This window comes from Erythranthe guttata, chromosome 8, assembly GCF_056151865.1.
Source record: "Erythranthe guttata isolate IM_541 chromosome 8, IM_541, whole genome shotgun sequence".
In the NCBI taxonomy this organism is placed as follows: Eukaryota; Viridiplantae; Streptophyta; class Magnoliopsida; order Lamiales; family Phrymaceae; genus Erythranthe; species Erythranthe guttata.
Genome location: NC_142540.1, coordinates 19,744,106 through 19,769,535, shown reverse-complemented (window position 1 = coordinate 19,769,535; position 25,430 = coordinate 19,744,106). Strand labels below are relative to the sequence as shown.

At 34.8% G+C, this 25,430-nt stretch overlaps 5 protein-coding genes across 8 annotated transcripts; 1 reads left to right on the top strand and 4 right to left on the bottom strand.

The window, feature by feature from the left end:
- Nucleotides 1-51: 51 nt before the first annotated feature.
- Nucleotides 52-2,114, bottom strand: LOC105970357 (Far-red impaired responsive (FAR1) family protein). Of its 3 annotated transcripts, XM_088822274.1 has the most exons (3): nt 1,960-2,094; nt 1,336-1,409; nt 52-1,181 (listed from the first exon to the last, which is right to left on the bottom strand). In XM_088822274.1, the coding sequence occupies exon 3, from the start codon at nt 1,123-1,125 to the stop codon at nt 340-342; it is 786 nt and encodes a 261-aa protein (XP_088678400.1). In that variant the 5' UTR covers nt 1,126-1,181; nt 1,336-1,409; nt 1,960-2,094; the 3' UTR covers nt 52-339. The 3 variants fall into 3 exon arrangements, with proteins under 3 accessions (XP_088678400.1, XP_012850619.2, XP_088678399.1); XM_012995165.2 differs by lacking the exon at nt 1,336-1,409 and having other exon boundaries at nt 1,960-2,114; XM_088822273.1 differs by lacking the exons at nt 1,336-1,409; nt 1,960-2,094 and adding an exon at nt 1,301-1,319.
- A 408-nt stretch (nt 2,115-2,522) lies between these two features.
- LOC105970309 (MLO-like protein 11) lies at nt 2,523-8,638 on the bottom strand. Of its 2 annotated transcripts, XM_012995118.2 has the most exons (15): nt 8,014-8,638; nt 6,933-6,990; nt 6,594-6,835; nt 6,345-6,461; nt 6,092-6,152; nt 5,903-5,997; nt 5,642-5,716; nt 5,357-5,442; nt 5,151-5,200; nt 4,540-4,580; nt 4,242-4,412; nt 4,117-4,152; nt 3,956-4,023; nt 3,800-3,860; nt 2,523-3,168 (listed from the first exon to the last, which is right to left on the bottom strand). In XM_012995118.2, exons 1-15 carry the CDS (start codon nt 8,143-8,145, stop codon nt 2,752-2,754), a joined length of 1,710 nt encoding a protein of 569 aa, XP_012850572.2. In that variant the 5' UTR covers nt 8,146-8,638; the 3' UTR covers nt 2,523-2,751. The 2 variants fall into 2 exon arrangements, with proteins under 2 accessions (XP_012850572.2, XP_088678398.1); XM_088822272.1 differs by having other exon boundaries at nt 2,584-3,168; nt 3,956-4,152.
- A 5,990-nt stretch (nt 8,639-14,628) lies between these two features.
- Nucleotides 14,629-20,483, top strand: LOC105970405 (Leucine-rich repeat (LRR) family protein). The gene is made up of 21 exons (XM_012995220.2): nt 14,629-14,944; nt 15,085-15,148; nt 15,263-15,399; nt 15,483-15,569; nt 15,761-15,836; nt 15,959-16,033; nt 16,127-16,196; nt 16,278-16,355; nt 16,446-16,506; nt 16,644-16,722; nt 16,843-16,933; nt 17,153-17,213; nt 17,304-17,371; nt 17,551-17,621; nt 17,816-17,953; nt 18,383-18,487; nt 18,884-19,008; nt 19,088-19,184; nt 19,302-19,376; nt 19,758-19,813; nt 20,067-20,483. The coding sequence occupies exons 1-21, from the start codon at nt 14,880-14,882 to the stop codon at nt 20,140-20,142; spliced, it is 1,755 nt and encodes a 584-aa protein (XP_012850674.2). The 5' UTR covers nt 14,629-14,879; the 3' UTR covers nt 20,143-20,483.
- A 132-nt stretch (nt 20,484-20,615) lies between these two features.
- LOC105970406 (Transcription factor TFIIIC, tau55-related protein) lies at nt 20,616-22,859 on the bottom strand. Its single transcript, XM_012995221.2, has 4 exons — nt 22,478-22,859; nt 22,282-22,332; nt 21,396-21,447; nt 20,616-20,864 (listed from the first exon to the last, which is right to left on the bottom strand). Exons 1-4 carry the CDS (start codon nt 22,622-22,624, stop codon nt 20,695-20,697), a joined length of 420 nt encoding a protein of 139 aa, XP_012850675.2. The 5' UTR covers nt 22,625-22,859; the 3' UTR covers nt 20,616-20,694.
- A 585-nt stretch (nt 22,860-23,444) lies between these two features.
- LOC105970451 (CBS domain-containing protein CBSX5) lies at nt 23,445-25,430 on the bottom strand. Its single transcript, XM_012995274.2, has 2 exons — nt 25,007-25,430; nt 23,445-24,480 (listed from the first exon to the last, which is right to left on the bottom strand). Exons 1-2 carry the CDS (start codon nt 25,333-25,335, stop codon nt 23,652-23,654), a joined length of 1,158 nt encoding a protein of 385 aa, XP_012850728.2. The 5' UTR covers nt 25,336-25,430; the 3' UTR covers nt 23,445-23,651.

The window sequence follows — 25,430 nt, the reverse complement described above, 5'->3', positions numbered from 1 at the left end:
ACTAAACAAAATCGAAAACCACAGTCGTAAAAGAAAGGTGTTTTCCCCCTGTTGAGTAAAATTGATAATTATTTATCAAAATTTTCGAATTTCACAAGACATTTAACAGCCTCTCAATTTGACAGCACACACCGACCGATACACATTCTGCACCCACTATTCCTACGAAAAATGTACACATGACTAAAAAAACGGATAGATGCAAACCGACTTCTAATCATCAAATTCATATCCGAGGAGGGTAAAAAGTTCTGAAAAATAAAAATCAATCAAAATTATACTTCTAGAAACTTCCTCCATCCAACAGAATTCCACATACCTCTCGCGCGAAATTACGCGTTAACAATGTCTTTGACCTAGTTGTTCGTTCGATTCCATCTCTTTAACATTGTTCACAATGCTTTGAATCTTCTTCGCAAGAGATTCGTTGTGCTCTTCAATATGATCAAAGATCATTTCCAAATGCCGTTTATACGTCGCGACTTTCTTCTTCTCAATCGCCAGCTGTTGCGAAAGCTCCCGTATTTTATCATGCTCGTTAGGGTATTGATCGTAAATTAAATCTTTACGACCTCTACCGGGTGTAAGAGAATGCGCGTGCTCCTTCACAAACTTCGTCACAATCCATTTACCAGAATTTATTTTCCTAACCAAAACCATCGCTCTACAACCAACCCTAGTCTCGGTTCTCTGCCTTACTATCTTCTCGCGCTTATCTGGCATTCTGAAACCCTCTTTATTACAGACAAGGGCTCGGCCAATGGCGGACCCGTCGCGCCTCGATCGAGAAAGCTTGCTCACGCGGATTACGAAACCGACCCTCGTCGCGTAAGAGTTGTAAAATGCATGCGCTTCTGCTTCGGAATCGAACTCCTGGCCCACGTAGGGTTCGTCTGTCGGAGTTGAACAATTGACGTCTTGCAACTCGTCTAGTCGGAACAATTCCCTGTCTGAAGAATCTTCATCGTCGACCTTAATTTCTAGTTCTTGATGAAACGCCACATCAGCAGAACTTTCCAGAATTGGATTATCGTTATCGATATCGTTGTCTTCTGTTCTTGATTCGAAATTAGTCGAACTTCCAACTACCTCGCCATTTAAATCACCATCAATCTCATACTCCATCAAATCCCGAGCAACAATGAGACCTCGAATTCAGCTTAAATGACAATAAGATATCCCTGAGGTTTAAATACGAGTGTGAATTAGAATTAGTATATCGTTAAATAAGTTAAATCGGATTAATCAATTGAATAATTATCCACCAATTTCCAAAATCGACTTTTCCCAATACGAAAACCTTGAATAACTACTTGGTAAATTCATTTAAATCACCATCAATCTCATAATCCGTCAAACTCAGAGCAACAACGAGACCTTGAATTCGTCTTAAATGTCAAGAAGATCCCCTGAAGTCGAATACGTGTCCGTATTAGTATATCCTCAATTAAGTTAAATCGGAATTTTTCGATTGAATAAATATTCAACAAATTTCCAAAATTGAATTTTCCCAATACGAAAACCTTAACGAAATTACTTCGTATTATAGACATTTAAATTATGTACTTGCCCTAAAAATCATTTCCGCACAAAAACTATGCGTTGATTACCCCAATTCTCTTTTTCTACAGGATTTATTATTATTATTTATTTTTAATTTCTAATTTATGGTTTATGTTCTACCCTTGAAGTATACAATTAAGCATATGTAAGCTAAAACAATTTTAAAATAAATTAGGGATTTCCAATTTCCGGCAACGGCATTGATTAACATGGAGAGAGAGAGAGAGAGAGAGAGAGAGAGAGAGAGAGAGAGAGAGAGAGAGAGAGAGAGAGAGAGAGAGAGAGAGAGAGAGAGACCCATAGAATTGAACACATAAAGGTCGAAGATCATTTCTGATCTGTACATGGAAAAAAAAATAGAACGAAATTCAAAACTTGTAAAAGGAGGATGCGTACCGGAGGTTAAAGGCACGGCGGCGTTAGTGAAGGTTTTGGGCGTCGTCGCCGCCGCTGACTTTTGAGGAGGGCTGAGTGGCCACTGTCCGAAGCGAGTGGGGCCGCAAAGAACGAGCGCAATTGAGAGTGAGAGAGAGAAAGAGGGTTGGGACTGCGCTTTATATATAAGGGTAAATTCGTCTTTTCATATCCTCCAAGTGAGCGTGACTAATGATTTATTATTATTAACAAATTTGTGAATCATAATTATAAATACTATATGTCATTTTTTAAATTTTCAATTTATAATACTATTCGATTTTTTTTTGTAATTAAGTGTCGTTTAAGGTAAACGCACGTAGATTAATAATCTGAATTCATTTATTTCAATAGAATTAAAGCCATGACGTTTGAATATATATTTTCAGGTGCTTCTCATGAGTTGACCGATCGATGGATTACTTGAGAGGCTCTGACCAGAATCCAGACTAACGCCAAAGTTAGTACTCTGACGGTCAAATTAGTAGATGTCGATATTCGTTGATTGAAGTGTTTATATTCGTAATTGTAAGTGAAAGAGTAGATTTTGCTTGAATGTGTATGCATCGAATCATCGCCTTTTTCTATCTACTTGATCGAGCGATCGAATCTGAAAATATATCGAGCACTTTATACAACGTAACGTATATGAAATTTTTTTTCTTACACAACAACATTCACCATTTCTCATACCTAATTCCCATCTACCAAATATATATATATATATTCCAACTAATAATACCTCTAATAAAAAAACTAAAAAATAAAAACCCTTTAACGTGGCATCGATGAAGACCGCGGCACCATTTCCGGGGGAATCCTCAGAGAAACCGGCGAAGAAATCGAATCATACGGCCGGAGAAGAGGCGTACCTATTCGGCTCGAGGTTTCATTAGCCACCACCGCCGTTGATGGCGGCAGAGAGTGATCACTAGCGGCGGCATTAGTAAAAGTCGGCTGAAGCTCGATTTGCGACCGTGATTGAAGCGAAAATCGAGGACTATCGGTCAACTCATTAGTGTCGTCATTGTATTCCTCGACTGATATGACGGTGCTCGTGTCTGTGTGAATAGTCGAATCGTCGGCGAAAATGCCTAGTCTTCTTCTTCGTCTTCTAGCTGCTTTTCCCCATCCGTGGATTGTTTCTCGTATTCTTTGCGGGATTAGAGCTGCTTTATAATTTGTTCCCATCTGTATATATAAAAAGAAATATATTAAAGAAAATTCGGTCGCAAATTTTCGAATTCCGGCCGATTTTGATCTGAATATTTCCGATTCTGGAACAATATTTTTCATTTCGAATTCCGAAAGTTCCGATTTCAGATTTTCTTAATGGAATTGGGATTCACATTAGAGTCCAATTTTTTACCCGGTTTTAATTTCCGAAAATTCCGGTTTTTTTTTTCGAAAATTACAAGTACTCTATAACAATACTATTATGTATTTTATATTATACGCGACTAAAAAAAATGAAAATTCTGAATTGCGCCGATTCCGATTCCTATCCTATTTTCCCGATTTTTTGGAACGGAATTGGAATTAGTTTTTTCACTTCCGAAAAAACTAGAAATTTTCCGAAAGTGCTAATTCCGATCCAATCGGTCCGGTTTTCAACCCTAATAGAATGTATAAATGAATATAACTAGGCCTCGTTTGGTTGCCACAAAGAAATTAAGCCAAGACCTAGTTATTTGTAATCTTACAAGGTCTCAATTTAATGAATCATGGTTTATCGTATTAGCCAAACGAGGCCTTATAAGTATTATATAAATCGAAGATGAAATTATAGTTTTACGACATGTGTTAGTTAGTATGTTCGTACCTGAGTAACGAGTGCGTAGAGTGGCAATGTGCTGTAGCTGCATAAAAATTGTCCCGCAAACCTAGAAAAGTAATACAATTCTTTTAGCATTTTCTAGTACCGAACATAGTATACGATTTTCTTTTGTCTTAACAAAGACGAGATAATTATACTTACCCGACAATTAACCGAAAATACACAAGGGAATGGTTCTTTATGAAGCAAGAACCGTACCCAAATTGCCACTGTAATTGGAAAGGCAAACCTATGTTAGAAAAATTCCCGTAAATTCGAGAATTAAAAAAATGAAAATCGGGGGGAGAGGGAAATAAATATACCCAAAACCAGAAGAACGAAGCAAGCTCAAACGCGTTCTGTTGAAATAGAAAGATTAGTGTTAGTATAAAATACATATCCGGGGTACGAGTATTATTAAATTAAAATTATATTTGAAATTGGCAACCTGGAAAAGGACGAAATGAATTAATGTTAACAATAATTCGGGTTTATCGAACCAAAAAAGTTCGTCTCGGGGTCTAAATTTAGGTCCGGAAAAGCTCCCGGTTATTCCCGCACTCTCTAATGCTAATGTTGCTATAACATGTTGCAGTTTCGTGCCCACAAGTAGAACAAGCTGCAAACGAAAAAAAATATAAATAAATAAAAATTGCATCAACTGAAAAAAAATACTCTCCTAATTTTTATTTTCAATTTTTTACTCTCTCCCTCGCTAGTTATATGATTCCGATTATGACACTTACGGTGACGGGAATAAGTGCAATCCAGAAATAGAGATTAGATCCTGCAAATTACGAAGTCGATAAATTCCACAGATTAGCAAGTCAAACATATATACTTCTTGGGTAAATTACGGTCACCCCAGAGGTAAGGTCAAATTACGAAGAAAAAAAAAAACTCATGTTTGCGTAATTACAATCAATCCCTCAACTAGGAATTTTCTTACACGTACACCCTTGCAGTGTCAAATTGAGTGGAATATTCTAGATTATGTAGAATATTCTCCAATTTGCACCCGTTTTCTCCTCCACATTTTGAAATAAGAAGATCATAAGACTGTCTCTTGGCTTTTGTATATATAAGATTGCAGTGCATCGGAAAATGCATTTTTGCACAAAACGAGTACAAACTAGAAAACATTCCACGGAATCTCGAAGATTCTGTTGAATTTTACACCATAAAAGTGGACGTGTAAGAAGATTTATAGATGATGGGTGGTTTTTTTTATAGATGATGGGTGGTTGTAATTACCCAAACATGAGGGGGGTTTTCGTAATTTACCCATGATTCTTTCATTATTTCCTTAAAAAAAGTTAGATGAAAAATAATGAAAGTTGATTAAAAACTAGCTTACCTTTTACATTAAACAGCATAAAAGCTACAACGAATCCCCAGAGCGGAGCGCTGTAAATATTCATCGAAAAACGGAAAACATATAAATATAAAGCTTCCAAGAAAACCATATTTTTTTGCTACCGAATTTGCACTTTAGATAAAATCGAAATAAGTTAAGCTTCTTATTATGCTATCGACAATTTTAACAAATTAGATTTTCGTTACCTAACACCAACTATCCTTTGAAACTCTTCCTCCATCGATCGAATCATATAGCTGTGAAAATCGTATTTTGATGTGAGGTTGTGGTTCTGCCGTAAATAAGAAAACAAAAGTAATTAATTGATTTTTTTTCAAGGAAAATAATTTTTATAGAAAATGATATAATGAAGTTGCATGTTTACAGATGTATGTATATGTATATATATATATATATATATATATATATATATATATATATATATATATATATATATATATATATATATATATATATATATATATATATACCGTAATAAACCCCTGGCGAAGGGTAAGATAATCGGCACGGACCACCGAACGCCCAAACTGCCGGAAGAAGCAAGTCTGCGTATATATTTAAAACCGTAGTATCTAATTAGAATGAATGTGGAATATAAAAATGATAGTACCTAATAAAGAAAAAAATAAATTCAAGAATCTTCATTCGTAGTATATCGAATAACTAGATTATCGAACATCTAGAAATCGTTATTTTCTGAAAATTTGCGTGAAATTTGAAGTGGGACCCACCACCCAAACAAGAAAGCTGTTCCGATCCATAGGGCTCGATGTGTGAACTCTGACAAAAGTCGATTGTCTTTGAAATGTCAGCGCTCTCGTAATTTCTGCAACCGATAAAATTATTGTTGTATTTTATTTACTGACTTGTTAATAAATTAAAAAAAAAAATCGGTATAAACAAACTCTCCGAGGAATTACCACTTAATGAATTATGTCTGTCCATTTGAGCCTCGTCTTCCCATACTCTCCAACTGTGTATCTGCGATAATTGTTTTACCACAAATAAGTAAAAAACACGTATCGAGACGAATGATATAGAATTCTTTTCGACATGCCCTTGAAAAAAATATAGCAAATAACAAAATCGAGGCGATAATTTCACGTCAAACCAATATTGCAAAAAAATAGTTGCAAATAAAAAAAATTGAATAATCGAATAAAAAAATATTACCTTAACAATCGCAAGCAACATAGTTAAGCAGCTGTAAGAAATGTGAGTAATTGCCATAACAAATATGAATCTATGGAGTTGCTCGAGTCCTTCGTACGACACAAAGGGCTCGTAATTCTGCACGGAAATAATTCAATCACATAAATTATTAATTAAATTACCAAAGAATTACTCCGATACGAACAACTTAAACCCCATGATAATAAATCAAGAAAACGCCAAGTTCGCATTTTGAATTAAATTACTCGCCTCTCGGCAGGTATTTTGGTTCAGCACATTCAAAACCCGCCTATGCGATTGAGAACCGAAACCGAAGAAGGTCATCAAAAGTCGACGACTATTTGAATTACTATTTTCTCTTTCTTCGTCGACGTCTTTTTTCGTACACGGAGAAAATGTGCTGTCGTAAAATTTCGAGGGTATGCAAATATTGGATATAATACTCGAAGTTGCTGTGAGGAGGAGAGAGATGAATCCAAGAAGCATCAATTCTGTAGAGAAAAAAGTTACGACGAAAACAAAAGTGAGGCGTAAGAGTCTAAAAAAAGAGTCGAACGTGTTTGCGTAATGTAACAGATATTATATTACCTTCCTTCATTTTCTCCATAGCTGCAACCAAAGGTTTTCTATCGGTTTTCTTCAACCACTGTCAAATGGTCGGAAAAGCGTAAGCTCGCGGAATATGACATCAGCATCTCAAGAAAATGCACAACCCTTTTTTTTTTTGTTTAATGCATTTGTTAGTTAGTTACATAAGTCATTTGAAATCGGGAATCATATTATAGTTTAAAACTGCTTATTTATGTTATGCAAGAAGATGAAGTAAAATTATCTTTTGTCTGAAAATCTAACATCATATCCTAAAGGCCAAATTACGGCCACCTCCCTCCCTGATGTAAGATCAAATTACGAAAAAACCCCTCTAATTTTGGTAATTAGAACCACCTCTCAACTATGTATTGTATTGTCTTACGAAAAACCCCTTCCTTCAATAGGTAAATTTGACACCGTGAGAACAATACATAGTTGAGGGTGATTGTAATTACCCAAACATGGAGTTTTTCGTAATTTGATCTTACCTAAACGGCAAATTGCGGCCACCTCTCCGAGGTAAGATTAAATTACAAAAAGACCCCTCTAATTTTGGTAATTACAACCACCTCTCAACTATGTATTGTCTTACGAAAAATCCCTTCCTTCAATAGGTAAAATTGACGCCGTAAGAACAATACATAGTTGAGGGATGATTGTAATTACCCAAACACGAGGGGGGTTTTGTAATTTAAAGGGCAAATTACGGCCACCTCTCCGGGATAAGATCAAATTACGAAAAAACCACTCTTATTTAGGTAATTACAACCACCCCTCGACTATGTATTGTCTTACGAAAAAACCCCTTCCTTCAATAGGTAAATTTTACACAGTAAAGGTGGACGTGTAACACGATACACAGTCGAGAAGTAATTGTAATTGCCCAAACATGAGGGAGTTTTTCGTAATTTAATCTTACCTCCGGGGCGACAGTGACCGTAATTTGCCATATCCTAAAAACAAACTAAAGAACATAACTTTATTGTTTTTTTGTTTCTTCTTGTTGGAGTTAAATTCAAATGTTACACTCAAAATTGAAACCAAAATCGAATATGAAGAACAAGGGAAAGCGACTCACATTACCCAAGCGGTGAATCGAGCGCTCGACGAGCAACGAAACGGCGACGAATACGGTTAGTACAGTAGCAACGGACCATGTCGGTGTTAAGGCCAGTGACCTAAGCTCTTTCCCATTCTCCGATTCAGACATTCTTGCTAATTAAAAATTGAATCTTTACATAAAAATTGAATCTTTACAAACTCCACAAACTATAAATCCTCCACCTTTGGGTAATCTCTGCAACTACCTCGTACGGGTAATCATTGGGTAATAACCCATTTTGGTGGAGAAGTTCAATAATCAAGAAACATTTTTTTTCCCTTTTCTTTTTCAGATATTCCTCAGAAAAAAAAAAATGCAAACAGAACTAATTACTACCTCGGAAAATGGGTTTTTTTTAATCCGAGTATTTTCTTGATTGACAAGAGAATAAATTCTTCTGAACTAAGAACAGCAGCTTCAAGAAACTTCTTACCAATCTGATTTCTGTGTGTGTGTGTGCACTAAATATATGTATGTATATGTTTGAGTGATGAGAGTGTGTGATTTGTGGTTTCAGGGGGAGTGTGCGAAATTGACGGAGCTCTGTCTGCACCGGCAACAATTTTTTATTTATTTTTTTTCTTTTTTCTTCTTCTTCTCCGAAAAGAATGGGACAGCTCACAGGGATTTAGTAAGAGGTGGCGTTTGTGCGCGTACGACGTCGTCTTCTTGCCAGCATTTCCACCAGTTGCCAGTTTGCTGCTGTAAGGTTTTTTCCATAAATAAATTATTATTAATAATAATTAATTAATAAATTATATAAATAATAACATTAAATAGTAGACCCTCCATTGCACTCGATATATTAATAATCTCCTTTAAATAATAAATTTTTATAGTTCTAACTCGACAAAAAATGTATTAAATTATTAGCTCGGTAATTTAATATTTAGTTAAATTAATAGAATTTTGTTAGTCTGATTTTATTAATTTATAGATGTTTAACTGTAATTTGTTACTTGTTGATTTGTTTTGTTTGTTATTTAAAATATGGCAAATTACGGCCACCTCTGAGTTATGGTCAAATTACGAAAAATCCCCTCTTGTTTGGATAACTGCAGCCACCCCCTCAACTATGTATTATCTTACGAAAAGACCCCTCCAGAGGTAAATTTAGGGATGTTAATTCGGTAAAACTAAACCGAAATTTCGGTACGCCAACATTTCATACCGTTTACCGAACTGAATATACGATTTGTTCGATAAATAACCGAATTACATAAATTTTATATAAAAATATTTAAAAGGAGGGGGTGGCTGTAATTTCCCAAACAAACGGTTTTTTTTTTTTTATAATAAACTTAAAATAATTTATATATCTCACATGATTTGCGAGTTATATATAGTCGCTAGCGAAACTATTGTTTTATGTCCCGGAGAATATATGGGCTAAAACAATTCTTGGGCGAAAGTTATACACGAAAATTTATGAATAATATAATAAGGATTTAAGAAACGCCGGGATCCTATGTTAGCTACATTAGTGTATGTAAAATATATACTATGTAGTACAATTTAACCACCAAGTAAGATTATTAAGTTATTGTTTTAAACTTTTAATAATGAAAAACCAAACTAAATGAATACAACGTGGATCCAAATAGACGATTAATAAATTCAACAATTAAAAATATTGCATCAAATCGGATCTGCAATTTATATTGTTATTTTTACACTATAATTTATTGTTTATTAACTAAAATTATTAGTAAAAAAAATCAAATTCTAACAATATTTTGATGCGATTTAGTATTTATATCGAAATAACACACATAGTCACCAACATGTCAAATAATTATTTATTTTAACAGATTTCCTCTTACATGATTTTGGACCAAATAATGTTGATTAGGATTGATGTGTCACAATCACAATGATAGACATAGGTCTAAAGTTATGTATTTCAAGATTAACAAGTGCAAAAATTCAAAGTCAAAGATTAGGGTAAAATAGTAATTAAGTAAAGTAATAATGGATAATCTTGGACTTTGAACTTGGATTAATTACTTGGCCGGTGCAATTAACTAAACTAAATCCAACTACTTATTTTTGTTTGAGTTATTGGATTTGTTACATTAGAGGATGTTCATTCGGTAATCTCGTCCCGAAATTTCAGTACTTCGAAAATTTGTACCGTTTATTGCACATAACTGTTGGGTTATGTACGATTTTTGCCGTATAAATTCAATTTTTTCGGTACCAAAATTATAATTTTAATATTCTAAAAAATGTAAAAATATATATATAAACAAATTAATTCTGAATTTAATATTCAAATTTCAATAATCCACCCTAATAACAAAAATTGGTAATCAATAGAGGCTAGTTTGTGAACATTTGCAAAAATATATCAATCCAAATGTATTTTATAATTTGTTATAGCCTTAAATAATTTAAAATAAAAGAAAAAAATAAATATTTATTAAATATTTCGATATTCGATAGGATACGGTATACACCGTATCGAATAACGGGATTCCAAAAAATACCGAACCGAATATCAAGATTGAGCAGAATTTAGAAATGAATCAAATCAGTATTAAAAATTGATGATAGCTGCAGTGTACCAGCAAAATCAAAGATTCAACCACTGTTGATTCAGTCCGGAGCCAAACGGGTCGGCCCGGCCCGACATATTGCCGGCATTTATTTACTTCACATGCCACTAATGAGAGAAAAAAAGCCATTGCACAATTTCCTCAACCACTAATTAATTAGTAGTTAGGTACACTAAATGCATGTTCAATGTCCTTAGAATTATTATACAACAAATGTCGCATCATTTATTTTGGTATATAAGTCAATAAAGGTGTATTATATTTTTTGAACCTCTCCAAAATAAAAGCAATAACTCTCTCCGGTCGACTATTTTCTATGTTATGTATATTTACTTATTCAACAATATTTTAATGAATATTTTAAAAAAAAATCAAGGTTATGTGTCTGACCCGTAGACTTTTGATTTACTTTAACTTCGTCAATATTTTCTCCAAAAATTTTCACTGTTAATCAAAAAATTATTGTCCAGTTGTGTTCGTTAGAATAAATTAATGTGTACATTATACAATAAAAATAGGGGGCCATTTTCACAAATTCATAAAACTTGCCTAAGGCCTCCAATTTCTCATAAACACCTGTTCCTTTTGCAATAATAAAATAAAATTTCAAGTCCAATATGACTAGATTTATTATCTAAATAAACTCATATAAAACTATTGTAATATTATTTTAGATAAATTAAGAAAAATATTTGATGTTATATATATATATATATATATATATATATATATATATATATATATATACATATAAATAATGTTTTTTTTACAGCTACTCATGAAATACTTGAAGTCTTAAATCATGGGCTTGTTAGGTGAAGTTGAAACAATAAAAGTCAACTCACAAACTTGTCACACTTACTTAGATAATAAAAGGATTCTCAATCAATGTAGAAAATTAATAGAAGTTTAGATGAAATATAAATATATCAGATCTTTTTTATTTTTTCTTAAAACCAAGTTGTAAATTCTTTTTAGGAACTTTATAGGATATAATGTACCTATAACATATATGTGTTGCTCTAGAGAGTAATTCAGGTCGTATTGATTAAATTAGTCCACCACATCCATTAGAGAGGTGGATAGTATAAATATGAGTATAATTTTATTTGTAAATCAATCAATTAAATTATAAAAAGAAGTAGTAGTAAGGCTCTAAGTTGTTGTAAGATGAGCTGAATTGGGTATGACAAAGGAGATCTTTACTATGAAATTAGAAATTCATGGGTTTGGGATGGGGTTCCAGGGGGCTATGTGCATAGTCTAAAAAGAAGAATAGATGTTCCAAGAGAAGCGAAAATGTTGTAAATAAAGAAATAATAGCAAATTGGAGAAAAAATATTCAAGCAAATTTTATGAAGTTCAATATTTCTATCCTCTCTCTCTGGAGGCCACAACTCATCTCATACATTTTCTCAACTCAACTTGTATCTCATACATTTTCTCAATTCGGACTTTACCGTCTTAATATCAATCCAAAATTGATTTTGGATTATTTCTTCTATTTATTTTATTAAGTGCATAAACTTAAGCAGCTTTGTTCTTGATTGAATTGCGTAGGAATACGAGAGACAAAGGAAAAAATAAAATCCTAATCCTTTTTAATTTGATTAATGTCCGTGTTAATTGTTTACTTGCTCCTTAATTTGCTTTTTCTATAATTTGGTTTAATTTAGTTATATATTAGTTAAATCATGGGTAAATAGAACTTAGAGGGTGTTTGGGTAAGCTTATTTTAAACAGCTGATAAGCTCCTACGTCTGATAAGATGTTTTAAGAGCTGATAAGCTGTTACGTCTTATTTTTTAGATTAATTTTTAGAGTGTTTGGATAATTAGCTTATTTCCTATTTTTACTCATAATAAGATCTTAAATAAAAAGGTGGGGTAGAGGTACTTTTTTAAAAAGATCTTATTTGCTCTCCAACAGCTTATTTTTTAAAAAAATAAGATCTTTTTTAAAAAAATTACCAAACACTTTGGAAGAGCTTATAAGCTCTAAAACATCTTATAAGCTCCTTTTAACATCTTATAAGTAGGGCTGTGCATGGATCGGTTTTAACCATCAACCAACCCATTTTCGATCCACAATTTGTGATGGTTAATCAACCATCAACCGACCCATTTAAGTTGGGTCGATAATGTCAACCAACCCATGTATAGTTGGGTCGATAATGGTTTCTAATATGCTAAAAAGTTGGTTAGTCGGTTAATATCGGCCAACCAACTTTATTCATTAATTTATTATTTATTAATTTTAATTAAAATTTAATATTTTTAATTTCAAATTTCTATTTTATATCACATTTATTAAATTGTTTAATATTGACCAAAATTCTAAAAGCAATAAATCTAACCTAATTATCTAATTTGAACTATTTTAATTTTAAGACATACAGTCTAAATATTTGGACGATTATTATTTGTTGAATTATTTATGTTTAATTGCAATATATATGCCCGTAATGTTTTGAATCTTTTATTTGAATATTATTGAACTAGTCGCATTTAATTTATAAAAGATATAGCGTTGTAACAAGTAATAAAATATTAAAAAAAAATTAAAAAATATTTAGATGGATGACCCATCAACCAAACCACCAACCAACCCATTAAATTGGTTTTCAACCATCACCCAACCCATGTAAGTTGGGTCGATAACGGTTTCCAATATTTACCAAAGTTGGTTGGATGAGTTGGGTTGGTTTTATGCCTGGTTTTTAACCAAACCAACCAACGCACAGCCCTACTTATAAGCTTAGCCAAACACCCTCTTAACCTCTTATTATTTGGACATTTTGCACTCCATTAACAGAAAACTGAAAAAGACTAAATTATCCCTACAGTTTAGCCAAGTTGTAACCATATATCAAGTTAAAATTTCTCTTTTAATTTAAAAATAACTAGTATATAAAATGAAAAGTTTAATGCAATTTTTTTGTAAAATGAAAAATATAATATATTATTATGTTTTTTTTTTATTTTATAGCACAAAAGTTATATAATACTAGTTATTGAATGGTTGACAATCTATTCATTTTTAGAAATCAATTTTAAAATCTCATATGCTACAAATCAAATATAAAATAATTAAACTCGATATAAATTTATGACCTATCAATTTCTTTGTTCAATTATAATTCTGTAAAATAATTCTACATATTTCAAACCTTTAATATTATTATTAATTATGAGTATTATGATTTACTATTTTTTATATAATATATTATATTATAACTGTTATCCAATTTATTTTTTTAAGAAACAAAGTCTTGAATTTGTTTTATTCTTTTGGAAAAATCTAAAAAACATTTCTCTAAAGTTGAAATGAGAATTAAATTTAAAAAAAATCAAATGCTAAAATTAAAATTAATTTCTTGAATTTCGAATCAAATGATAAACTGTTCGAAAAATATCATTTCAATTTAATCCAAATAGAAGAATAATTTAAAAAGAAAAGAAAAATAGTAAGCAATTGGATATTTTGGTCTTTTATAAGAATTAGTTTGACATTTTTCTACACTCACTCTCTATTTTAAATATTTTGGAGAGTGAGCTTCACTTGCCATTAAAGTGGATGAGAAATGTAACTGAAGCTACCTCCATCAAACCTCGATGGATTATGTGTCTAATTTCATACCATAATGGGGTCATGTGCAAAATGTCCAAACTATAAAGGAGTTAAGTGCTACTTAATTACCGTTAAATTGTCTCCAAAATCGACTGTGTAGAATGGGCTCTTGAACATAGTTAGTAAGATATAGCGATTAAAAGGCTCCTTTGACCCTACACCCGGTGGTAAACACCGTGTGGGTCTTCTGCTGCCACGTGTCCTTTTTTTTTTTTTTTCTTTCTAAAACCCCTAAAGATAAACCCTAGTAGGGGAGTATATTACAAAATATAAAAAGTAACACGTAGCGGCAGAAGATCCATCCGGTATTTATGACCGGGTATAGGGTCGAAGGAGTCCGATTAAAATTAGATGGTCTTATATTCCCCGTGAGATGAATAGTCGTAATTTTAGTCCCACTATTTTATTTGGGCCCGAAATCGCTTTTTCCATTTAAAAACAAAAAAAGAAAAGCATACGAAAAATCGCGTTCGTCAAACGCGATACTGAAACTGCAGACAACTGCAGGAGAAAGAGCCGAAGGCGATTGAACCTGTATCATCATCTTCAAGCGGAAAACAGTGAGATTTGTTAATTGGTAGCTTAACTCCAAACAAAACCAAATGATCAATCTAATTTAATCATCCGATCTCCGAAGAGGAGACCAAATCCGCCATGGATCGAGTCCTTAAAGCTGCACGCGCCTCTGGTTCTCTCAACCTCTCCAATCGCTCCCTCAGGCGAGATTACGCAAACTCCGATTTCACCGCTGAAAATGCATCTCATTTTTTTATTTTTTAAATTTTAATTTGCTGCATTGTATATACGAAACACGAAGATTCACTCATGTTTTCCTGTATTATATAATTACTGATTACAGCGAAGTGCCCGATGAGGTTTACAAAAGTATGGACGCCATCGGCGGCGATGAGAAATGGTGGGAGGTAATTTTACTTAATTTTTTATTTTTATTTATTTTTGTCGTCGATACTAATTACACACGATAATCTCGTTTTGCACGTGTGAAATTTATTGGTGTTCGTGTGGGGTAATTGCAGGCTGTGGAGCTGCAGAAGCTGATTCTAGCTCATAATGAAATTGAATCGCTGAAGGAAGATTTGAAAAATTTGCCTTTATTAGTTGTGCTGAATGTTTGCCATAATAAGCTCACGCGCCTCCCGGCAGCTATTGGAGAGTATGAAAATTATATGAAATTAATTTACATTTGAGCTGAGAAACGGAGATTTGAAATTGAAATTTATTTAATCTCGATTGCAGGCTTCAAATGCTGAAATCACTTGATGTCTCGTTTAATTCGTTAGAGGAAATCCCCGAAGAAATTGGATCGGCAGCTTCTCTGGTGAAGTATGTGCTCGTAATACTTTCACATGCTATTTTTAATGCTTTAGGTAAAATGATTTTAATGAGGAAAGCGAATGTGCAGACGGAAAGAATAAAGAAATCGTATTTATTATACAGGGTATTATCGTTTGATTAGATATACGAGGTGTGTTGATGCTTAGGCAGAAGGTTTTGACTCGTTTTCTTGTTGACAGGTTTGATTGTTCGAATAACAAATTGAGCTTCCTTCCTAATTCCCTTGGACGTTGCTTAAATTTAGCAGAGCTTAAGGTATATATTGTTGTGATGCATCTTCGCTAGATGAACCTCAAAAAGTTTATTTGTGTCCCTTTTGATACCAATTTACGAGGCATATGCCTTTTCTAATAGAGCTTTTTGCTGATTTTTCGTAGGCATCGAATAATAAAATTTCCAGTTTGCCAGAAGAGTTAGCGAATTGTTCAAAATTAACGAAATTGGATATAGAGGTAAGGAAAATATTAGCAGAAGTATTTTTATGATAATGTCAATTAAGATAAATAACTTATGGGTTTTAATCTTGTTATTCGTCTTATTGACAGGGAAACAAGGTGGAAATGCTGTCTAATAATTTCATTGCATCGTGCACCATGCTAATGGAACTCAACGCATGTAAAAACACGTTTATAATTTTATTATAGTTTCTTGCACTCGATAAATTTCTAAAGTGTTTCTACTTTTAATTTCTTAAAGCTAAAAATTTACTAAGCAGTATGCCAGAGAGTATTGGGTGCCTTTCGCGTTTAATTAGGCTTGACCTTCACCAAAACAGTGAGTGATTCCCGTTTTGATATCCGTTATTTGTTCACTTATTACTGGGTATTCATTTATGCATCATCTTATGTAGTTTATATTCGGCAGGAATTTCAGCGATCCCGTCATCAATAAAAACCTGCACGTCCCTTCTAGAGTTTTACATGGGGTCAGTTCAATTTCTTCGTCAATTTATGTATGATTTGGTAGCTCTCGATACCGGCTATCGGCTATCCCTCTATTGCCCTTTCGGTATCCAAATATATATCCATATTTTTTTCTTTTCTTGGTTTCATTTCATTACAGGAACAATGCACTGTCTTCATTGCCTGCAGAAATTGGATCGTTGACTCAGCTGGGGACATTTGATCTTCAGTCAAACCAGGTGCCCGTTCGAGACTCTCCAGTGTTGTATAAAATTTAATCCGATTCTTTACTTCTTTCATCTTGGCAATCTCGTCTATTAAGTTGTGTTCTTCTGTCAATTGTCTCTTTGTGGATGCAGTTGAAAGAATATCCCGTGGAGGCGTGCAGCTTGCGTCTTTCAATTCTTGACCTGTCTAATAATTCCCTGTCTGGCTTGCCTCCTGAGATCGGTAATGATTAGCATCTTATTTCCAAATAATAATGACGAAGAGACCAACTTTATATTTATCGTCTGCCAAATTTCCTTAATTTCTGGACTACGACCTGGGCTCTGTACTCTCCATCAACTTAGCTAAATCTTATCGCTTAAGTGGCCACTGTTTTCCTTTCCACTCTAATTATGTTTAAACGTATGTAAAAGCTAATGTGAGCTAAGATGTCATATCTAGGCTTGATGTCAACATTGCGGAAACTTTTACTCACTGGTAATCCGCTGCGAACACTTCGGAGGTCTGAACCAATTCCTTTTCTTCCCCCTTTTCTTATTTAGCATAATTTGTGTTTCTTCAGTAGTTAACTAAATAATTTATTCCTATTCAGCACCTTGGTAAATGGACCGACACCTGCTCTACTGAAGTATCTCCGAAGTAGAGTCCCGGCAAATGAAGGTGAACCTGGTTTCTTGGTTTTTCACGAGACAACATTTGACTAACTTGCATCGTGCAACCCTAAGTTTCGAATTGTTTCCGACTCTAATTGCCGTATTTCCCTTTCGAAATTTCAATGCGCTCCAAGTTGGCGTGTTTGATATCTGAGCATTTATCTAGATGAATTATTTTGCATGTAGAGTCTGTAGCAACCACTCCTGTGAAAGAGGATTTTGTCAGCATGGCTACTCGGTCATCTCTCTCTTCAAAGGTAAGTTCACTGGGATATAAGTGATTACGCGCGTCTAAATAACGACGTAACTAAATCTCACACGACAGACATCAGCATGCAAATACGCGGTCCCTATTAAAGTGTATATCTTGATAGAAAATCTAATTAAATCTGATTTTGTTATTTGTCTACTTCCCAAGGGTTTTAGTATCTCCAACATTATTACTTTTCAGGAACTTTCTTTAGTTCGGATGGGCCTGACAGCTGTCCCATCAGAAGTATGGAAGTCGAGCAGCATTACGAAAGTCAATCTCTCAGGGAATTCGATTGAAGACTTACCTTCCGAGCTTCAATCTTGCGTCTCCCTTGAGGTAAACAGTACGAAGATTGCATGGTCTTTTTCCTAGCATAAAGGTCTCCTTTCCATGCAAAGGTGGTTCTAATCTTGCAGTATGCATCGTTCGCCGTGTCCTTGTTGTTTAAAACTCCAACATAATTAGTTGAGTTTGACAATCCATCAAGATGATTTATGGATAATCTTTTCTCGAGAGGCATTTGTTTTTGTTTGCTGAATGTAGTAGCCAGTAATCTGGTGGTTAATATTCTTCGAGTATCGAGATTACTGTGAAGGCTCCCCACTCCTTACAAGAATTCCGGATCATAAAGTTTTATCTTTTGTTTATTATTATTTTTTATTTATTTATTATGATTTCCGCAGAAGTGCTCACAGTTTTCTTTGTATTTGGTGTTACTTAGAAATTCATGTGATTAATTACTCAACAAACACATTTGAATTGCAGGCTTTGATTTTGTCCAAGAACAAAATAAAAGAATGGCCTGCTGCAGTTTTGGCTTGCCTCACCAAACTTTTGTGCTTGAAACTGGATGGTAATCCATTAAAAAAGGTGAATATAATTTTAAACATTTGTCGAGGGAAATTCTTTCTGAATAGTAAATACATGAATACCTTTGGTCAAAATTGAAAATTGCTTCAGTCAAATCTACAAATCTACATATAAACGATTATTTGCCTCCCTCGCCAAAACAATGTGCCAATTGGATCTACGCTTTAATTCCATACTCGAACAGTTCTACACAAACTTGTCAATATGAGCTTTTAGTCGGTCGATTTGTACAATCATGTGATGGATATCGTGATTCTTTTCCCGAGCATATTCATGCATGTGGTTCCTCAAAATATCAAAAGAAAATCGGGCCACAGCTTTTATCTTGCATGCTCTTCGTATGTAACTTTTTGCGTATATATTCATACTTCTGACGATCCAGTTCCTTTTATACAGATCCCATCAGATGGATTTCAAGCTGTTTCCAAGCTCCAGATTCTGGATCTAAGTGGCACTACAGGCTCTTTACCCGAAAACCCATCATTTTCAAGCTTACCAGAGTTGCAGGAGCTTTACCTGAGGTTCGTTCGTAGGGTTACGGTAGGTCTTACAGACTTGATTATCGTGCATGAAATTCACTTTTCGTACATGATTGGGCAGGCGGATGCAAATATCAGCTTTCCCGTTGGAGATATTGACTTTACAGCAGTTGCGGATTCTTGATTTGAGCCAAAATTCCCTTCAATCAATTCCAGAGGTCAATTCCCTCAATGAATGGGCTTTGACTCAAAGTTTAACGATTTTTTATATGCTGCACTCTACGGGTAGAAAGTCCATAAATTTATACTGACCGTATTTTTCCTTCGCCCTGCAGAACTTCAAGGATCTTACTTCTCTTACAGAGCTTAACCTGTCAGACAACAATATTTCTTCTCTTCCACCAAATCTGGTTTGTCACAACTCCCCTTTCGTTCTTTAATACTTACTATTGTTTACCATTTGTTGGACGAAGAATTAACTTTTTTTCTGCATGTCCAATAACTTGAAAATTTAGTTTTTCCTTGTTCGATGAATAAATAATTTAATCTTATTATACTGAGCGCTATAAATTGCCAAGTAGTTGATGTTCTTTAGGTGAATTAGTCGAAGTTGCTGCTTTCTTCGACTTAGGCATGTTTCAACTGAAAACATATAAGACAAGAGAGTTTAAATTGCTAAAGAATAAAGATCCCTGTTTCTGTAGATATATTTTGCCTTACGATTTTTCTCATTCGTAAGTTATTTTTTGCTGTTATGCTTAATTGGTCGCTTCATCGTCTTATTTTTGCAGGGTTTGCTTGAACCCAGTCTGCAGGTGTTGAAACTTGAAGGAAACCCATTGAGAAGGTACTCTCAATTAAATGTTAAACACCAATAAGGCCTATCGAGTTCGTAAAAACCATTACAAGTAGATAGATGTTATTGCCTTGATAAATTATCCATATTGTTGCATACCTAGACAAAATCGAATACATGTTGATCTCTGTACATCATAAATACTTACAAAAATACACTCTCCAAGTCAGAAATGAAGACACTGAAAAACGTAAAATGCTTATTCTGAAATAACGTCTGTTTGGTTTTTCAATCGATTATGCAGCATTCGAAGAGCAATATTGGACCGAGGAACAAAAGGGATCCTGAGCTATTTGAAGGAGAGAATTGTCGAGAAGTGAAGCGTTTGCACTTTTTACCACAGCTCGAGTTTCATATTATCGATAAGCTGAATTTGAAAAGAACCGTTCTTCTTTTTGCTTCCAGTTTTCATGTTTCGTGTGGGGGTTATATAATATATAATCAAATTCATATAATGTATCATAGTATTCATTTTAACCTCGATCCATTGTAAACTTAAGAATTCTCGATGTATTTGGGTCGGTTGTGTGTGTGTGTGTGTGTCTGTGTGTGTGTGTGTGTTTTACAGGGTTTAACTTTTGTTGTTGTAAACAAAAATGAATTGCCAGATTTTGTACAATTCTTGGAAGTTAGTTTTAATGAATATTTCATTTGATCATTTTGCATATGCCTCCCAATTAGTTTTGTGCAGAACTTTTGCATATCTATAAGCAATTCGAATCTTACTCAATGCATCCAAACAACGTGTATATGCCTGAAACGATAACCCAAATTTCGACACGTAAACAAAACCTTGCTGAGAGAAAAACTCGTATCCTATTAATACCAATCCTATAAAGTAAGAGGGTAAAAAGGTCATTTCATGTAGTACATCAAGATGGATTATTTGCTTGCTTATCTGCCCCAACATCTCTATTCTCAGCCTCCATGAATAATCTGAACTTGAGAATCTTATCGAGACTTGCTATTGGATTGACCTTCTTGACCGGGGTTTGCTTCGGGTCAGATGGCCCTGCCTGTTCCTTATCGATAGGATCCACTTCTGTGAAAGAAATCATATACGTCAAAATTGGATTCCATTCGCTAACAAAAACGATATAAAATGTTCACACAATGGATTAATCAAATCCGAAAAATGGAAAACTCGTGTCGTTTCAATTTCTTCGTAGTGTCTCAATGGTACGAGCAGGAAAAGACAATATTAGAAAATAATCGAAGCCCATCTTTATAAAACGGATATTTCAGTTTCATTGGTGAACTCGATGCATTAACAAAGACCAATCTGTAAAAGTTATTAAAAAAAAAAAACATCGACAGTTTTATGTTTCCGTTTGATGCATTACACCATGCTTTTGCTCAACCAAAAAACTAACATATAAAAGGGGTCAAAAGAACGTCAAGGCGTCCAGTTTCGAGTATGAATTTATTTAGACTATCGATTTTTTGGTAGATTGATCATCAAAATTCAGGTAGACGAAAAAACAATGGAAGAACAAATTATATAGGGGAAGTTAAATAGGTGAATAATTTCGACCACTAGCTTCTTACAACAAGTTAAGATTGGGTTCCTTACCACTTTCATTGAAAACAAGGCAGGTCCCAAATGTTTCTTTGTACTCTCCAATCTGATAAAGAACACCGTATGTTACTAAATCTACAATTAAAATAACGATAAGATAATCTGCATCACTTAACATGAACAAACACTTAACGTATTTCACGATCATATATAAATACGAATATAAAAAAGGTGCAGTCTCTGTTTTAGTCCGTTTAGATGTTTGGGTAAATTACGACCTCCACCCCCGAGGTCAGGTCAAATTACGAAAAAACCCTTCATGTTTGAATAATTACAACCACCCATCAACTATCAACTATGAATCTTCTTACATATCCACCTCTGCGGTAGTGTCAAATTTAGTGAATCTTCTAAATTATACGGATATTCTCCACTTTGTACCCATTTTACCCATTCGAGCTCTAAATTTTGATATAAGATGATTATAAAATGTGCCTCTTGGCTTGTAACTAACAGATTGTGGTGCATCATCAGAAACTGCATTTTTGCACAAAATGAGTACAAACTAGAAAACATTCCACGGAATCTAGAAGATTATGTTGAATTTGACGCAATAAGGGTGGACGTACAAGAAGATTCATAATTGATGGAAGTGATTGTAATTACCCAAACATGAGGGATTTTTTAGTAATTTGACATTAACTCAGGGGTGGTCGTAATTTACCGACCTAGATGTTTTATGATAGTGGAGGATTTAATCAAAGCACTGCAAATAGGCAAACCTCATTCACTTGATTGCCACAAATTAATCCAATACTATATTAATAAAAAAAACAAATTGAAAAACCCTTGTTAATTGATCATACACAAACCCTAATTAAAAACAGAGAAAAATAAAATCAAAATTACAGAAGAAATATTATACAGTGATTAAACATACCAGCTTAATATTGTTATCTATGATCAGAATCGGGTTGAGCGTATCCAAACCCTGCAATTAATTATTCCTTCAAACAATCAATTAAATTAACACACACACTAAATTCAATTAAGCGATAATCTTAAAAATCTTGTTAGTGCTAATCATTTCGATTTTCGAAAGCATAAATTTGATGAGAGAGGTTGAAAAATCATACGGAGAGTACGTATGGGGCGTTCGGCGGGATTCGAATGTGGTTGGAGATGCTGCTCAAATCGAGCATAACGTATTCCTCTTCCTCTTCGTCTTCGTCTTCCGCCGCCGCCGCCTGTTCTTCGTGTATCTCGATTTCTGGCTCGATCATAGTAGTAATTCTGTTCACACAGTACTTTGGATTTCTCTCTTCTCTGCGAAATAGCAAATTGATTCCAGCGCACGCACTTTTCCCACGCGAGAAATTATCTTCCGATGAATTAATGGCGCGGCGGCGGCGGTGGCGGTGGAGGAAGTGAGGGAGCGACGATTAAGGCTCTGTAAATTGAAAATAGCTGAGATGTGTGTGCTTTTATAGGGCTGCCCTTTCTTTTCCTTTTTTTTTTTTTTTTTTTTTTTTTTAGCCGAGATAGATAGTTTTTGGCAAAAGTTATAAGTTTGTTAAAAAAAGTTTATAAAATGTTTTATAACTTATAAACTGTTTTAAAGTTTGATAAATAAGTTGTTGGTGAGCTTTTACGATAATTTTTAAGAAGTATCTCTATCCACATTTTTATTTAAGATCTTGTAATAAGTAAAAATAGCTTATAATCTCATTATTCAAACACATTATAGATTAATTCTAAAAATAAGATGTAACAAACTTATCAGCCTCTTACAATAACTAATGTTTTTGAGAAAGAATCGTGACTAGAAAATCATAATGAAGAGACTTGTTTCAAAACAACAAAAAAATCTGATGAAATCGGTAGAATTCGAAATTTTCATTTTTTTTCAAGTCACTTGTAATATAAACTTCGTAATGATATTATATTCTAATTCGATCGCAAATCAATTAAATTATGTTACCAGAAAAAATCGAAAAAAATAAAAAATCATTTTTTTGAATTCAGAATGAAAATATTCATATAGGAATAGACAGAATTTGATAAACTCTTAAATAAACATCTTATAAGCTCTTTCGTAACAGCTTATAAACTTAGTTATAAATATAAAATTATTTCACGAAGCAAAGCAGTTCTAAAATCATCAACAAAGTACAGGCTCATATGCACAAATATGTTCCCATCTTTCATCACTGGATAAAAATGGAAAAAGAGTTTACCACTCTCTCTCCACCAGTAACTACAGATTAGATACTCCAATAGACACTACTCATCTCTATTTATAAGAGTTGATCACATCAAAGACTCCAAATTTTCCCGAAAAACTTCCAACATACCGGCAAAAGTCACAATCCCAGCCACACCGCCGTCCTCCTCCACCACCCAAACATAGTTCACACGGTGGGCGATCGCCTGTACCATCACCGCCACCAACGAACTCCACCGGCGGCACACAATCGCCTCCGCCCTCCTCGAAAAGCTCGTAAATTTACGATATTGCCCTCTTGACACTGCCGCTCCTCCTCCCGCCGCCTCCTCATCGGACGAGGAGGAAGAATTTGAACCATACGAATCGACAATCATAAACTCCCTAAGCATGCCCTCCAAATTCCTCTCCTTCAGCCTCGCCTCCACTAGGCCCACGATATCCTCGGGGGGGCCACCGCAGTCAATGTAGGCCATCAAATCTCCGGCGGACAAGGTCAAGATTGCAGCACCCACAGTCTCGTCGCAGCACGCTAAAGTGAGCGGCGAAATTTCTCCGATCAAAGTGCCTTCATCGTCCACCACCGCCACAGCGGTCTGGTCGGAGAGCGAGCAGGAAATGGCACCGATCGCTGACATGGCGGGGCAGTGGTATTCCACAGCCAAGAACTCGTTGCTTATGATGTTGAGTGAGTCAATGGATCGCGCTGGTATGGGGGAGAACAGTCCGATCGAGCTGAGGAGGAATCGGATCACGTCTTCTTGAGTTAGCCAGCAGAATTCTTGGCCATTGTGAATGGTGGGGCTGATTGATTTCTGGAGATGCTTTCTCTTCGAATTGATGGTGGTGCTCGACTTTATAGGCACCACCAGATTCTGAGCACCTTCAAGAAGCAGATCAATGGCTTCTATTAAGCTGCAATTTCGCAAAAAACAGAATAAAAAAAAAAACAATTTCCGTTACGTTATGTTATTTGGGGAAACAAGACTAGAAACATTGAATACACCATTCATATACACACAAACACACACCCACATTGGTGTGTGTACATCAACGATAAAAAAATCACCCGGCATAGTCTTCACCGGGCGTAGCATAGAAATAACCGTACTGTTATTCCAATTCCAATTGAATATTACTGCAAGTTAGGAACAGTGAAATCACCATATTTTTTTAATTTATTGAACCTTCTGAATTTAGATCCTCGAGTGATTAATTTTTTTCAATTAATTTTCAAAACGAAGAAATTCTGTTTTCCCTCTCTTTTCCCCCCCCAATTAAGCTTCAATTGTGGCAAATTAGGGTAATTAACGCAAAATCAGCACCATTCCATATGTGAACAATCTATTCATGGATACTACTACACCTCCATTATCGAAGCTTCAAAAAACCTCAAAATCAACCAAATTTAGAGAGAGAGAGAGAGAGAGAATTGCAGTACCTGGAAGAAGGTGCCACGTGTCGGACGAGGCCATTAGCGTTCGACAGCAAAGCGGAGACGGGAGACCTCAGAGCCAAGCCAGGAGAAGACAAATTCTCGTCTCTGCAGAGAAAGCAAATGACGTCAACCATACACACTTTCCCCACGCACACGCACTCCAGATTCCTCTTCGCCGAGTGGTCGCAGCTCCAGACGGCGACGAAATTCTCGTCCGACGACTTGACGGCGGCGAGGGCGTCGGCGACGGTGGCGGAGGAAGACAGGGAGCGGAGCGGCGGCTTGCCTAGGCAGAGATCAGCCACCTGATAAGCCAACAATCGAGCTGCCATACAAAGGAGAGAAAGAAATACAGAGCCGACCGATTGAGTCGAGTTTCGAGAAATGAGAAATGAAACACTCTTCTGTAAATTGAAGTTTTACTCAA